At 37.8% G+C, this 16,439-nt stretch overlaps 1 protein-coding gene across 6 annotated transcripts in view; it reads left to right on the top strand.

Moving 5' to 3' along the window:
• The window catches only part of DENND4C (DENN domain containing 4C), a 126,352-nt gene that overhangs the window by 63,937 nt on the left and 45,976 nt on the right, over positions 1–16,439 (top strand). For all 6 annotated transcript variants that reach the window (XM_062208150.1, XM_062208147.1, XM_062208148.1 and 3 more), the window contains 6 exons: positions 1,781–1,881; positions 2,547–2,765; positions 9,475–9,620; positions 11,177–11,212; positions 11,298–11,428; positions 13,195–13,327. In XM_062208150.1, coding sequence (XP_062064134.1) covers positions 1,781–1,881; positions 2,547–2,765; positions 9,475–9,620; positions 11,177–11,212; positions 11,298–11,428; positions 13,195–13,327 — 766 coding nt within the window. The remainder of the gene's footprint in view (positions 1–1,780; positions 1,882–2,546; positions 2,766–9,474; positions 9,621–11,176; positions 11,213–11,297; positions 11,429–13,194; positions 13,328–16,439) is intronic.

Below are 16,439 nucleotides of genomic sequence, written 5' to 3'. Positions count from 1 at the left end.
TAGCTAGTGACTTAATCGTGCTGTGCCACAATGTCAGCTTTATGTGTTTGTTTTTTAGTGCTTTATTCTCATAGGTTATATTGAATAATGATGTTGTCATTCATTTTATAAACACTATGAGGGGCCGGCGCCGTGGCTCACTAGGCTAATCCTCCGCCTGCGGCGCCAGCACACCAGGTCCCAGTCGGGGCGGCTGATTCTGTCCCGGTTGCTCTCTTCCAGTCCAGCTCTCTGCTGTGGCCTGGAAAGGCAGTGGAGGATGGCCCAAGTGCTTGGGCCCTGCACCTGCATGGGAGACCAGGAGAAGCACCTGGCTCCTGGCTTCGTATCAGCGCGGTGCGCTGGCCGCAGCAGCCATTGGAGGGTGAACCAACGGCAAAGGAAGACCTTTCTCTCTGTCTCTCTCTCTCACTGTCCACTCTGCCTGTCCCAAAAAACAAACAAACAAACAAACAAACAAAAAAAGCACTATGAGTGTTGTATGAACTACATGTATTTTTTTTTTAAAGATTTTTAATTTATTTATTGGAGAGAGAGAGAGAGAGCTACATAGAGAGACAGAGAGACAAACAGAGACAGAGAGAAAGGTCTTCCATCCGCTGGTTCACTCCCCAAATGGCCGCAACGGCTGAAGCCAAGTGGATCCAAAGCCAGGAGCCAGGAGCTTCTTCCAGGTCTCCCACACGAGAGCAGGGGCCCAAGCACTTGGGCCATCTTCCACTGTTTTCCGAAGCCATAAGCAGAGAGCTGGATCAGAAAAGGAGCAGCTGGGACATGAGCTGGTTCCTATATGGGAAGCTAGCGCCACACGCGGAGGCTTAGCCTACTCTACCGCAGTGATGGCCCCAAACTACATGTATTTTTAATCCTTACTTAAATTCTAGTTTCTCAGGTTTTTTTGAAGTATTTTGGAAACCGATGGGTAGTCAATTAGATTGGACACCATTTTTAATGGACACCATTTTTTTTTAAAAAAAAGATTTATTTATTTATCTGAAAGTCAGAGTTACACAGAAAGAGAAGGAGAGGCAGAGAGAGAGGTATTCCATCCACTAGTTCATTCCCCGATTGGCCATAACGGCCAGAGCTGGGCTGATCCAAGCCAGAAGCCAGGAGCTTCTTCCAGGTCTCCCACATGGCTGGTAGGGGTCCAAGTGCTTGGGCCTTCTTATACTGCTTTCCCAGGCTATAGCAGAGAGCTGGATTGGAAGTGGAGCAGCTGGGACTTAAACCAGTGCCATATGGGATGCTGGCCCTGCAGGCAGTGGCTTTACCCATTGGATACTTTTGATATGTTCCTTTTTCCAGTGTTGAAAATCTGTGTTAGAGGAGCAGTCATGTGATATAGTGGTTAAACTGCTGTTTGGGACACTTGCATTATATATCAGAGTGCCAGGTTTGAGTGCCAGTTACTTTACTTCCTACTGCATACCTTGAGAGGCTGCAGGTGAAGGTTCATGTCTGGGTCTATGCTACTCATGTGGAAGATCTGTTTTCTTCTGTCTCTGGGTGTATCTCTGTTGTTCTCTGACTCTCTGCTTTTCAAATGAAATGAAAATAAGTAAAAGTTTAAAAGCGAAAAGAAAGTCTGTATTGGAGTGCTGGAGTGAGATGACTAACTCTCATGTCAATTGAAATGAAGATAACTTCTTTATAAACCTTTATTCATTGTTAACTGTATAAAGAACATCCATTCCATTTTCTGTTTCAGTTGGATATAAGAATTTCTTGTGAAAACATTATAAATAACGTGTTTCATAATTATGTTCTTATTTAATAGATCAGATGAAAAGAAGAGCATGAATTGGAAACAGCTTCCCAAGAAGCCATGCAAAAATCTACTTAGCACATTAAAGAAGTTGTATCCTCAACTGTCTTCAGGTAAATATAAGGGAAAGGCCATATTTTAATTTTGTTTATTTTTTAAAATTAAAAATTTCTATTTATTTGAAAGGCAGAGAGAGAAAGAAAGATCTTTTGTCTGCTGTTCACTCCCCAAATGCCTACAAACAGCTGGTGCTGGGCCACACTGAAGCCAGGAGCCTGGAAATCAATCAAGGGTTCCCATGTTGGTTGCAGGGTACCCAGGTTTTAAGGCATTAACCACTGCCTTCCAGGGTACACACCAGCAGGAAGCTGCAGTCAGCCAGAGCTGAGACTCAAACTCATGTACTCTAAAATGGGATGTTGGTGTCCCAAAAAGCAGTTTACCTGCTGTGCCAAACATGCCTGCCCTGAAAGGAATATTTTTGATGAAAGAGTATCTATGAGAAAATTCTTCTTAAACATAATTTTGCTCTACTTAAAAGGAGTTTAACAAAATTCTAATAATAATTTAGATATTGATGTTATTTCCTAATTTTTAACATAGTCTTGTACTTGACCCTCCTGCTAGCCCCTGTGAGTGATCTCTTTATGTTCATGAAAAGAGGCGTCTTCATGAAGACATAGGCTTTAATTGTTTCCTTAATTATTATATCTATTATAGATAATATTATAGATATTAAATATTAATGCCTTTTTCTGTTTTGGATTCCTTTTTGCAGTTCACAGAAAAACTCAAGAAGGATCAGCAATTGAGATGACTCCAATAGAAGCAGATTTCTCCTGGCAAAAAAAGATGACTCAACTTGAAATGGAAATTCAAGAAGCATTTTTGCGCTTCATGGCATCTGTGTTAAAAGGATATAGATCATATCTCAGACCAATCACAGAAGCTCCTTCAAATAAGGCCACAGCTGCTGATTCATTGTTTGACCGACAGGGTAAGTAGCATTGAAAATATAATTGATTTTAATTGAAGTAAAAACTGTTATATTTGGTATTGTTACAAAGAAATAGTCACTATATAGATTATTAGAAATTAATATTAAAATATAATGAATTTCCATGTATCTGTATTCTAGGTCCATGAATGAAATTTCTTTAATTTTTATATGCCTTTTTTTCTGAAGAAATCTGAAACTAGAGGAGTTTAATTAGGAAAAGTCAAAGATGTTGCTTCTATTTATGATTCTGTACTGTCAGCTACTTTAGTAAAACAAGCTGGTGATTTGCCTTTAAATGTTTCCTCAGTTTTGCATACGTAGGTCTTGGGCTTACTTCCTCTTGGTTTTGAAATAATTCCTAAGAATTATGTTGTGGAATTAAGCCATTAGTTTTCAAACATTTTTGACAAATACAGATGTTTCAGGGAACATCATGCACTCATTCTTTTTAATAGTGTCGATGTAGGAAGTATAGAGAATTTTTTTTTATCTTCTTGGTTATTCAGCTAGTCATCTAATGAGCACTTCAGAAAGTTTCTGGAAAAGGGAAACAAAATAGAAGTTTTCTTTTCATATAAGGAATTTTTTTATTATATGCGAAAGGTATATTATGAAAAAATTATGTAAGGATTTCAAAATTGTCACCAAATAAACTAAAATTTTCAATTCCATTTTCCTCAGGCTTTTTGAAATACTTTTGTATATATTATTAGTAACTTTACAACTACACTAATATTCATTTTTGATGAAATTATTGTTTTTCTCTACTTTTACCCAGCAGTTACTTTAGTAAAAACCACAAAATTGTATTTTCCAAGTTATCCTTTTGTCCTTATCATTTCTGCTCTAGGATAACTTACCTCTCACATACTTAGCTACCTCTTACCAAGTCTGATTAGTTATTATACAGGAATATAATAACTATATTATATCACTCTACTTTTCAAATGAATAAATAAATCTTTAAAAAATATATATAAAATCTATCTCTTTGAGTTCCTAAATGAAGAATGGCTTGAAATATTTTTCAAATAGAACAAGAAGACATTCCACAAAATTAATAATTCAGAATTTTAAATTAATTAGTTAATTTGAAATATAAAGAGACAGAACAATAGTGCTCCCATTTGTTGGTTCACTCTGTAGATACCTGCAGTGGCCAGGGCTGGGCTGGGGCCAGAGCTGGAGTGCAGTTCAGATTTCCCAGATGGATGGTAGGAAACCATCTACTTGAACCATCACCACTATCTCTCAAGGTCTGCATTAGCAGGAAGCTAGAGTCTGGAACCAGAACCAGGAGTGAAATCCAGTACTCTAATGTGGTGTATAGGCGTCCTTAACTGCTAGGCCAAATGCCTGCCCCAATTAAGAGTTTTTTGTTTTTTTTTAAAGATTGGTTTATTTATTTGAAAGGCAGAGTTAGATATCTTCTATTACTGGTTTACTACTCCCCAAATGGCTGCAACAGCTGGAGCTGGGTCTATCCTAAGCCAGGAGCTTCTTCCAGGTCTCCTCTGTGGGTACAGGGACCCAAGAACTTGGGCTGTCTTCCACTGCTTTCCTAGGTGCATTAGCAGGGAACTGGATCAGAAGTGGAGCAGCCGGGACTTGAATAAGCACCATATGGTGGTGGCTTAACTCGCTGTGCCACAATGCACCCCAATTAAGAGGTTTTTTAGCATTCAGAAGAAGGAAACATTCTTCCAGATGTATATTTTGGAAGATTTTATAGAGGGAAGACCATGACTTAAGGAATGGGTAGAATTAAGATAAGTGGGGAACAGCAGGAAATTTTTTCTAAAAATTTGTAGGCATTTAGAGTCAAATCTCAATTAGAATTTCTACTTTGCTGTTTATGAAGCCTTTCTTTAAATCTGTTTTCTCATTAGTCTAAGGGTACTTTATGATTGTGAATATTAAATGAGTAAATGCGTGTGCAGCAGCTAGAAAAAGTACTTTAAAATACTCATGATAGGTTACTATTATTAGTGCTAATAACAAACTGAAAGAAACCTCAAGAACAGAAACTCAACATTTTTGGCTTAATTTGTTAAGGCTGCTTTAACAAAGTACCAGAGACTGACATAAACAACGAAGTTTTTTAAAATTTTGGAGACTAGATTGAGAACAGGGGGTTGGTAGCAAGGTAGCAGGTTTGGTTTTTCTGAGGCTATCCTGACTGCTTATCTTCTTCCCTCTGTGTTTGTCTTTTGTCTAAATTTCCTCTTCTTGCACACCAGCCATTTTGTATCAGTGCGCATCCTAATTAGCTATTTCAGTTTAGTTACCCCTTTAAGACTCCTTCTTCCAAATATAATTATGTTCTGAGGCATATGTAAATAGACTTCTTACTAGCTAGTGATTAGGACTTTATGAATTTTTGGAGGACATAATCCCTTCAAAAAATTGTGTTTGTGAAAAATGAGAAATGATACAATTTGACCAGAATAATGAACTTTAGAGGTGTTGTGGAAGATAAGTCTGAAAATAACATTAAGGCTAAGATTGTGAGTAGTCTTCAATGTCTAAGAATGTGGACTTTTCCTTATAGGCAATAGTGGATCATTAAATTTATATTCATATTCTCTGTCTGCCTCTATACCTCCTTCCTTTTTTTTTTTTTTTTTTCAGTAAGAGGGTGATATTACAAAGGGACTTCAGAATGATAGATATTAACTCAGTTTCAGATGCCTGAGGTTTTTGTTTTAACCAGTACTGCATTTGGTCTAACAGGGGATACAGCATTTGTTCAGAAAGAGAGTATTGGTTATGGTCAAAGTGTTGGCTGGGTCAGGGAAATGTAATGAATGAAGAAGTAATAATTAAGCTTGGGCCTAAAAAATGAATAAGAATTATCTAGGGGTTTTGGTTGAAATTTTTACTAGGAATACTTAACATAAGCAAAATGCTAGAATTATGTGGTATACCCTCATGTAGCCTTCTTCGAATTTAAGCTTTTTTGTTGTAGTACACTCATCTTTCTTTTTCTTCAAAAAAGCCTTTTCAACCTCACCCTAAATAGGATAACATAGTCTGTATGAACTGTTATTTTTCCTTTAGAATGCCCTGGTTTTATGTATTGTTTTGACTGACTGTATATGTGTATCATTTAATTCATCTTATACCAACTGTATTTCCTATAAAGTTTTGTTTGGATCAAGAGCTATACTGTCCAGTAGAAATATAATATGAACTATATAAGTAATTTCATTTTCAAAAATAATTGAAAATTTTCTAGTTGCCACATAACAAGATCAGAAGAAATAGGGAGGGAATTCATTTAAAAAATATTTCCCTAATATGATAAATCAAAAATAGCATCTCAACATGTAATCAAATTTTTAAAAGTTACTAATAAAATATTTTACTTTTTTTATGCTAAGTCTTCTAAATCTGACATATTTATTTTATCCTGACAGCATGTCTTATTTTAGATCTGATCTTTTTAAAGTGCTGAATTGCTACATATTAGTGGTGGTTAATGAATTAAACAGTACATATCTATAGGCTCAATTAAATTCAGGTTTAGTTCTTTTGACAAATGGTACCAAAACACCTGGTGTTTTCTATTTCCTATTACATTGTATCAGAAAACATATTCACATATGTATGGATTTCACAATTTGCTGTACCAAAATAGACTTAATTCCATTTTCCAAGAACTTTACGTGTTTTTTTTTCCGATTATTTAAAAAAATCTTTGTTTATTTTTGTCCTTCAAAGGCAAGGAGAGAAAAAGAGAGGGAGAGAGAGAGAAAAAGATTGAGATCTTCCATCTGTTTGTTCACTCCTCAAATATCTAGACCAGCTGGCGCTAGGCCAGGCCACAGCCATGAACCTGGAACTCCATCCATGTCCCCCATGTGGGATGTCCGCATAGCTTTACCTGCTATGCCACAATGCCAGCCTCTCTAATTACAGTTTCCCCATCAGTATTTCATTTCACTCAATTTTTTAGCAGCTTTTGCTGATCACTGCCTAGATTACAGAAGAAAAAAAGATTTTTTGACTATGTATTTGTAGGTAAGAATTTATTTCTATTTTATTTAAACATTTCATTACTAATTAATATCTCAAGGAGGTAAGAGTCTGGAATGATGATGGCATCTGCAATGTCCGGAGGCATCAAAGAAAGAAGAACTAGAGAGGGGCTAGGGTTGTGCAGTGGGCCACTGTCTGCCATGCCGGCATCCCATATAATCACTGGTTCAAGTTCAGACTGCTGCACTTCTGATACAGCTTCCTACTAATGCATCTGAGAAAGCAGTGGAAGATGGTCCAAGTGCTTGGGCCCCTGCCACAGGCAGGGAAGGCCCAGATGAAGCTCCTGGCTTCAGCCTGACCCAGGCCTGGCCATTGCAGCCATTTGTGGAGTGAACCAGTAGATGGAAAGTATGGCTTTCTCTCTCTCATTCTACCTTTCAATTAAACAAAAAAAAGGAAGGCAGGCAGGCAGGTGGGCAGGCGGGCTGGCTAGGGGAGAAATGTAGCTTAAATACCCTGCTTGAAATGGGGGCATTAGCCAGATTATGCAGGGTCAGTCTTTATCCTGAGAGTAATTGGAAGGCTTTGAAGGTTATTTTTGTATACAGTGGGGTAAGGTATCTATTTTTCAAGAAATCTCTCTTTGAATGTTTTTAGAAATGTGTCAGATTTCTATGCAGAGATTGCTTTGGAAGCATTGAGAGTTTAAGGATGCATCCACTAATGAGGAAGTTAATGCTTTGATTGAAGAGATCAGTGGAGGGACAAAAAGATTACTGGTAATATGAATAGAAGGGTGAGTTTTAGGGGCTTGAATAGAACTTGGTAAGTGAATATGGAATGTAAGATACAGGTGGATGTCAAGAGTACCTTTGAGGTTTCTGTAGTTAACAAACTGTTGGCTCTGCTTTTTATTGAGAAGTGAAACAGCAGAAAGAAAAGGAAGGATCTGGCCATTTAAGGAAAGTTTTTTTTTCTGGAGATGGAAAAGAGAGACTTGACTATACTAATGAAAGGTAACTAATAGAAAAGAATTATCCTGAGAACTCTATAGGAAGGGTCTGGAGTCCAGGCTCATGTGGTGAGCTTGTCCTTAGATAGGAGGAAAGACATATCCATTGTGAAAATATCGAAAGACTAAATGATAGCTGCAAAAATATGATTCGATTTTGTCATGAGACAGTGTAGGTAGTTCCAATTTAATGATTTTCATTTTCTTTGTAATATAAGCTAGAATCACTTGGGGGTAAGGAGTAAGGACATGGTAGGAGAGAATTTAAAAATTGAAACTAGTAAAAAAATTGTATAGAAGGAAAATAAGTTGATTACAAAAATGTACTAGGGTTACTTTTCAGGATTGAAGGTGTAGATATTTCTTGTTCTGCCTAACTTTGAAAATATTTTCCTTCTTGTACATTAGCCATCCTGGTGCAGACTTGGAGAACATAAGTAGTACATTTCTTCTGGTCTGGGTTATACTGGATGCATTTTACCAAAAAAGACAAAGTTGCACAGGGGTTGTGCGTTTGGCAAGAAAATAATTGAAATTATAGACAAAGATATGAAATCAATATTGGATAGGGAGAGAAGTGAAGACAGGAGGATACAGGTAGAAAGTAAACAGGTCACTGATTGGAGATGTCCTGACCCCCCACCCAAATATAAAAGGAACCCCAGAAAATCTAAAAGCTTGATGGAAGTGACTTAAGTAAGCAAACCAGATGGACAAGAGTAATGTCAGAGGTATTTTGAATGCTAGAAAGTAAGGTTCATGGAATGTGCCTATTGGTAAAGGCTGAGGATTGATGTGGGATAGACCTTAGGATGATTGGAAATTAAGAACCTAAGAGTTGTATCCTTTGTGCTTGTGGCCATGGAAGAACAAAGATATAGGAATTGGGGAAATAAAAGGACTTTGAACTAAATAGTTAAAGGAAAGTGTCCCTGAAGACAGTAGATGCCTGCAATTAGCAGAAGAAGTGGAATGCATGGACCTTAAATGTACAGAAATTTTTATTTTTTTAAAAGATTTATTTATTTGACAATAGAGTTATGGGGGGGGGGGAAGAGAGGAAAGAAGAGAAGAGAGGAGAGGAGAGAAAAGGAGAAAGGAGGAGACAGAGAGAGGGAAAGATACCCTCTAATCTACTGGTTTACTCCCCAGTTAGCTGAAACAGCTGTCCTGGGCCAGACCCAAGCCAGGAGCTTTTTTTTCAGGTCTCCTATGTGAGTAGCAGGGGCCCAAGCACTTGGGCCATCCTCCACTGCTTTTTCCAGGTTATCAGCTGGAAGCTGGATTGGAAGTGGAACAGCCGAGACTCAAACTGGCACCCATATGGGATGCCGGGATGCCAACATCCCAGGTGGTAGCTTTACCTGCCCTACCACAATGAATGCCAACCCCAGACAGAAATTTTTATAAGGTAATAGAAGGAATAATGATCTGGTCACATTGCAAAGGAGGAACACAGTCATGGACATTGATGATTGGCTCAAGAGTGCACAGAGTATGAAAAAGTTCCTCCTAGGGGATTCAGATGTTAGTGAAAAGCTTAATGGTATAAGTTGTTTTAGTAGTTGATTGAAGCAGAAAGAACTATATATGATTAGTGAAAGCTCCTGTAAACACGGATTAAGGTGAGTCTAATATGATTATAAATTTAAAATCTTCAATTTCTAATTTCACTTCAAAATTTGAATTTAATTACAATTTTGTTTTCAGGATTTCTGAAAAGTCGAGATCGTGCCTATACAAAATTCTATACCCTTTTAACTAAAACACAGATTTTTATTCGTTTCATTGAAGAATGTAGTTTTGTAAGTGATAAAGATACTGGATTTGCATTTTTTGATGACTGCATAGAAAAGGTAAAAATTTATCATGTATCACTGTTGAAAAAACAGCTTAGCTTATCTGTATAATCATCATTGTTAGCTCAAAGTAATTTGAAGGAGACAATATATGGTGGCTGTAGTATATGTTACAGATTTTGGCTTAATATTTAAGAATAATTTTCCTTTGTGGTATTTTTTAAAATTAGGGCACATGGTTTTATTTAGTTAGTTTTATTTTCATTTATATAGTGGACTATGTCATTTTTTTCTTAGCTATATCATTCATTTTTATTATATTTATTTTCATTTTATTTGAAAAGCAGAGAGACAGAGACACAGACAGTGATTTTCCATCCACTATCCTTTTCTCAAATGCTCACAACAGCCAGGGCTGGGTCAAACAGAACTCAAGAGCTGGGAGCTCATACTGGGTCTCCCATGTGGGTGGCAGGAACCCAGGGGCTTGAGCCAGCATTTGCTGCTTCCTAGGGTATACATTAGCAGGAAGCTGGATGGGAAGTGGAGGAACTGGGACTTGAACCAGAAATGTTGATGTGGGATATGTGTCCCAAGTGACATTTTTTTTTTTTTTTTTGACAGGCAGAGTGGACAGTGAGAGAGAGACAGAGAGAAAGGTCTTCATTTTTCCGTTGGTTCACCTGCCAATGGCCGCTGCGGCTAGTGCGCTGATCTGAAGCCAGGAGCCAGGTGCTTCTCCTGGTCTCCCATGGGGTGCAGAGCCCAAGCACTTGGGCCATCCTCCACTGCACTCCTGGGCCACAGCAGAGAGCTGGCCTGGAAGAAGAGCGACCGGGAGAGAATCCGGCGCCCCAACCGGGACTAGAACCCGGTGTGCCGGCGCCGTAGGTGGAGGATTAACCTAGTGAGCCATGGCGCCGGCCCCCAAGGGACATTTTAACCACTGCACCACGTCCCCCTAACCGCCATCACTGCCTGTGAGGATTCCTTTCTTTTTACCACATATAGCTAGTTTTTCTCTTTCATAAGTCTTATTCACTAACAAAAGATGGCTCATCAAAATAAATTATTTTTTGTCATAATAGCCTCAGGAGAAATCTCCTGTTTTTGCCTTAGAGTATAGTATCTAAAAATACATTGCGGGGGACAGCAAAGTTAGCAGGTAAAGCTGCAACCTGTGATGCCAGGTGTGGGCGCCAGTTCACGTCCCAGTTGCTCCACATCCAATCCAGCTCCCAGCTAATGGCCTGAGAAATGCAGTGTAAGAAGGCTTAAGAGTTTGGACCTTTGTGGGAGACCGCGGATGAAGCTCCTGGCTCCTGGTTTCTGGCTTCTGGCTTTTTGCTTCTCACTTCGGCCTGGCCCAGCCCTGACTGTTGTGGCCATTTGGGGAGTGAACCAGTGGATGGAAAATCAGTCCCTCTCTCTCTTTGCTTCTCCCTCTCTGTAACTCAGACTTTGAAAATAAATAAATAAATGGTAAATATTTATATATGTCTGAATCCATTGTGTATACTTTGGTAATGAAAAATGATAGTTTTTTTTTTAAATAAGAACTTACAATAAAAATTTGAACATGCTTTCACTAAGCATCTCGTTTGTTCTTCTAGTTGTTTCCTGATAAAGGCACAGAGAAAACAGATAAGGTATTTTTTTTCTTTGACAACATTTAAATTTCAGAATTAGATCTTGCTTATGTGCAGATTAATTGGAAAAAATCATTATTTTCAGAGTGATTTTGATTCAACAGAAGATACCAAATTAATAGAACTAGATGATTCACAGAAAAGTGAGCACACTGTGTTTGTAATGCCACCAGAGCCACCTCCTGATGATGGAAAGGACCTGTCAGCAAAGTACAGGTATTAGGAATTTCTTAAAAGAGCTATTTGGCGCAACTTTGTGTGTGTGTGTGTGATTGGTAGTAGATAAGTATAGTTATCATTTGTTAAGATCATTTTCAATATTTAGTAAATTATTGGAGATGAATGTTTTAGGGAGAAATCATCAGGTATTGTAATGTAAAAATTGGATGGACTTATTGGAAGGCAGGTGTTGGTCATTATTCCCCTAAATGTTTAGCCATTTAAAGAATAAATTTCTTTAAAAATTTCAGTTTTGAAGCAGAAAATATTCACTTCTTTAAGGTTTCCCTCTCCCTTTGGGAGGTTATGAATATTAGTAACAGAGAAAACTTAAAGTAGAAGATTAGAAATCATCTTTTTAAGAAAAGACTTAAAGAATAAGATTTAGATTGAGAATCTTTGAAGAAATTGTAATTTTATTGTTTACCATTAACATAATAAGTTGAGAAAATTAGAAATCTAACATTGTTTTCATGCCACTGCTATGTCATTTAAGAATTGTGTATATTTATGTATTGTTTGGTTGTATGTGTGCATATATTTTATTTATGAGTTCATCTTGTTACATATTTTTTTGTAATCTGTATTTGCTTTTAGTAGTCTGAGCAGTTGTCCATGAGATTTAATATTTTTAATGATGTTTATTATGATTTATTTGATTACTTTTGTGTGAATTTGTTTCCAGTTCCTTGTCATCTATGTCTTTGTGGATATACACAGTTATTTTCTCAGGTATATTCCTGAGAGAATTCTTAAAAGTAAAATAAATACCTTCCTAAAATAAGGAATTGGTACATAATCTTACCAAAATAGGTAACCCATGTATAACCTCACCAGAACTACGTAAGAATAAAGAGTATACATCTGGGATTGAGTGATTTGGCTAAAAATTATTTTGGCTTTATATTATTATAATTTTTAAAAAATTTTGCTTAATTACTCTAAGTTAGCATCCAAGAATTGAGAAACAAGAAAGCATCAGACAGGGAAAGGCAGTATCTTCCAGAGAAAATAGGTAGATAAATTTATGAGTAGAAATTTGGAGTCAAATATATTAGGCTTTTCTGATATTCGAAGAAATAACAAAGCAAAATGATGAGTACAAACATTTTTAGCTTTTTAGAATGAGGATAGGTTATGCTTTATGCTAGTTGTTAGAGGTTAGATAAGTACAATCTTTCTGGAAAGAATTTGGTAGTGATTATAATAATTCTAATTCTCTTCATAAATATTGATGTACCAGCCTTTTTTATTGAGTGGGTGTTCATTTTAAGAAATTAGCAAAAGTATCCACAATGATATATAAGCAAAGATATTTAATTGCAAAAATTAATAGTGTACAAGAATGAGGAATTGCTTAAATTATGATACATTCCTAGAATCAAAATAGTTTTATTCTTTGAAATACCAATGCAAGGAAATTTTATGAAGAACAGCTTAAATTACTAAATATACTACTTTTTTTTTTTAAGATAAATTATCATTGAACATATACATTCTTTTGAAAGGGTTGTTAATTCCTGTGTTAACTAGAATATCAAGGTTTTCTGTTTTCCAGGGATTGGTTGGAAATAGCAAGTAGTTTGGGGAGGAGCCAGAATTGCCATGTAGGTAGTCTGTTTTTTCTATGTGAAGATTTTAAAGACTATTTTAAAGAATGTTGAGTGCTATTTGAGGTTTAGAAATATTTACCTAAATACTGGAATAATATGAAGAGTTAATGTATTTTAAATCAGCAACTCTGTTTTTGCTTTTTATTTTAGTTACAAATACTTTCCAAGACTGGACCTTAAGCTTTTTGACAGGCCACAGGAGTTGAAACTTTGTTTTAGTAGACACCCTACTGGGAATAGCATTACAAACAGTCCAGCTCTCATGGCTAAGAGAACTAAACAGGTCAGATATTCTTTATCTAATATGTCTCAATTTAAAATGTAAAATATATGTATGTGATTGCAACTCATAGTTGTAGTATTGCCACAGCAACCATTTCAAGATAAGGTATGGTTGCTATTGAATTAAATGAGATTTCCTACAGCCCAGCTTAATATGTATACGCTGAAATTTTTGAATGCCTCTGTTTATGCTTTAAGAATTCTTGGGAATCAAATATACTTTTTAAAATCAACTTTATTGAGGTAGAATTCACATGTGATACAGTTTACCCTTTTAAATTTTTATTTTTTTAATTTTTTGACAGGCAGAGTGGACAGTGAGAGAAAGAGAGACAGAGAGAAAGGTCTTCCTTTGCCGTTGGTTCACCCTCCAATGGCCGCCGTGGCCAGCGCGCTGCGGCCAGTGCACCACGCTGATCCGAAGGCAGGAGCCAGGTGCTTCTCCTGGTCTCCCATGGGGTGCAGGGCCCAAGCACTTGGGCCATCCTCCACTGCACTCCCGGGCCACAGCAGAGAGCTGGCCTGGAAGAGGGGAAACTGGGACAGAATCTAGCGCCCCGACCGGGACTAGAACCCAGTGTACCAGTGCCACTAGGCAGAGGATTAGCCTATTGAGCCATGGCGCTGGCCCCCCTTTTAAATTATACAGTTCAATGCCTTTTACTATTTTTACAGCATTGTGCAAACCACCAATATGATTAATTTTAGAACATTTTCAGTGTCCCAGAAAGAAAACCTGTATTCTTTAGCTGTTAACTCCCAATTGCTCTATCCCCCACAGCTTTAGGTAATCAGTGATCTGTTTTTATCTCTACAGATTTGACTATTCTGGGCATTTCATATAAGTATAATTATATAATAAATGTTCCTTTTTGATTGGCTTCTGTCACTTAGAACAAATTTTTTTTTTTTTTTTTTTTGGACAGGTAGAGTGGTCAGTCAGAGATAGAGAGACAGAGAGAAAGGTCTTCCTTTGCCGTTGGTTCACCCTCCAATGGCCGCCGCGGCCGGTGCGCTATGGCCGGTGCACTGCGCTGATCCGAAGGCAGGAGCCAGATGCTTCTACTGGTCTCCCATGGGGTGCAGGGCCCAAGAACTTGGGCCATCCTCTGCTGCACTCCCGGGCCATAGCAGAGAGCTGGCCTGGAAGAGGGGCAACTGGGACAGAATCCGGCGCCCCGACCGGGACTATAACCCAGTGTGCCGGCGCCGCAAGGCAGAGGATTAGCCTATTGAGCCACAGCACCGGCCTTAGAACAATATTTTTAAAGATCATCCATGTTGTAGCGTGTTAGTACTTCATTTGTTTACATTACTAAGTAATAAATATTCCATTGTATGGAAACACCAGTATTGATTTATTCATGATCATATAGATGGTTCCTATCTTTTAGCTATTATGAATAATGCATCTATGAACATTTGTGTACAAGTGGATGTGTATTTTCATTTCTTTGGGGTATATATCTGGGGACAGAACTGCTGTGTCATTTGGCAACTCTGTTTTTAACTTTGAAGGAATATATATATCTTATTGCTAGGCTCTTTTCCAAAGTGGCTACACCATTTTTATATTTCCACCAGCAGTGTATGAGGTTTTCAATTTTCTATTATCCCTGTCATTTCTTGCCATTTGCCTATCTTCTTGAGTATAGCCATCTAGAGGGCATTATGTCATATCTCATTGTAGTTCTGATTTTCCCTAGTGACTGATGTAAATATACTTTCTACCAAATACTTCATTCTAGGGAGTTAACTGAAGATAACCTAGACATCTTTCTTTGTTCCTGTATGTGATTTAGGTATAAAGATCTAAGCTATGTCTAAGTATGAGTTAAAATCAAGTATCTTTTATATATGTTGACATTTTGGGTATTTTTAAGGCATGGAAAATATCAGAACAAAATTCTTAGTTCAGATTTTACCATCCATTCCCTACAAGTCTAGAGGTATCCCTGTTACCAGCTTAATAAAGGCAAGTTTCTAAAATGAGAGAAATTTGCTACTCAGCCTCTAAATATAATTTTCAGCAGCTTTCTTCCCTTCCCCCACCTCCAGGTGGGGAAGAAAAGGGACTTATGACCTTAGAAAAACAAGGAAATATATCTTAAAATATACCTCAGGGACCGTGGAGATAAAGCTCAGAAATGAAATTAGTACCCTAAGACCTTTCATTTAGAGTGCATCCCAGCAGAGAAATCTATGCACAGAGTATACTAATGGCAAACTGATGTATCTGGAAGGCTCTGTAGTTTCTAGGAACATGTATTTTATTAAATAATACATTTTGTTAAAGCTCAGCCAGATGACTTTTTTCTTTTTTTAAAGATTGATTTAGTTATTTGAAAGTCAGAGTTAGTGAAAAAAAAAAAAAAAAGAAAAAGAAAGAAAAAAAGAAAGTCAGAGTTAGAGAGGTAGGCGAGAGAGAGAGAGATTGATCGTCTATCCACTGATTCACTCCCTAGGGCTGAGTCAGGCTGAAGCCTGGAGAGCCAGGAGCATCATCTGGGTCTCTCACATGGGTGGTAGTAGTGGGCCATCTGCTGCTGCTTTCCCCAGGCCATTAACAGAGAACTGGATTGGAAGTGAAGTGGCTAGGACTTGAACCGGCACCTTTATAGGATGCCAGCATTATCTAAAGCGGTGACTTTACCCACTACATCACCCAGCCCTTTTTTTCTTTAAAATTTTTTTTATTTATTTGAAAGGTAGAGTTAAAGAGAGAAAGAGAAGTAGAGACAGAGAGAGACCTTCCATCTGCTGGTTCACTCCTCAGTGGTTCATTCCCCACATGTCTGCAACAGCCAGGACTGGGCCAGGCTGAAGTTAGGAGCCAGGAGCTCCTTCCAGGTTTCCCACATGAGTGCAGGGGCCCAAGCATTTGGGCCATCCTCCGCTGCTTTCCCAGGTGCATTAGCAGGGAGCTGGATCAGAAATGGAGCAGCCAGGACTTGAACAAGTGCTCATATGAGGTGCCGGCACTGCAAGACACACCTTTAAGCCATTGAGCTGTAGCACCAGCCCCAGATTTTTTTTATTTAAGATGTTTATTTTATTTATTTTAAAGGCAAAGAGACAGACAGACTGACCAGCCGACCTACAGAGAGATTTCT

The sequence above is a fragment of the Lepus europaeus genome, chromosome 12 (genome assembly GCF_033115175.1).
Source record: "Lepus europaeus isolate LE1 chromosome 12, mLepTim1.pri, whole genome shotgun sequence".
In the NCBI taxonomy this organism is placed as follows: domain Eukaryota; kingdom Metazoa; phylum Chordata; class Mammalia; order Lagomorpha; family Leporidae; genus Lepus; species Lepus europaeus.
The sequence above is the reverse complement of the archived record's forward strand: the minus strand, read 5'-3'. Positions and strand labels throughout refer to the sequence as shown.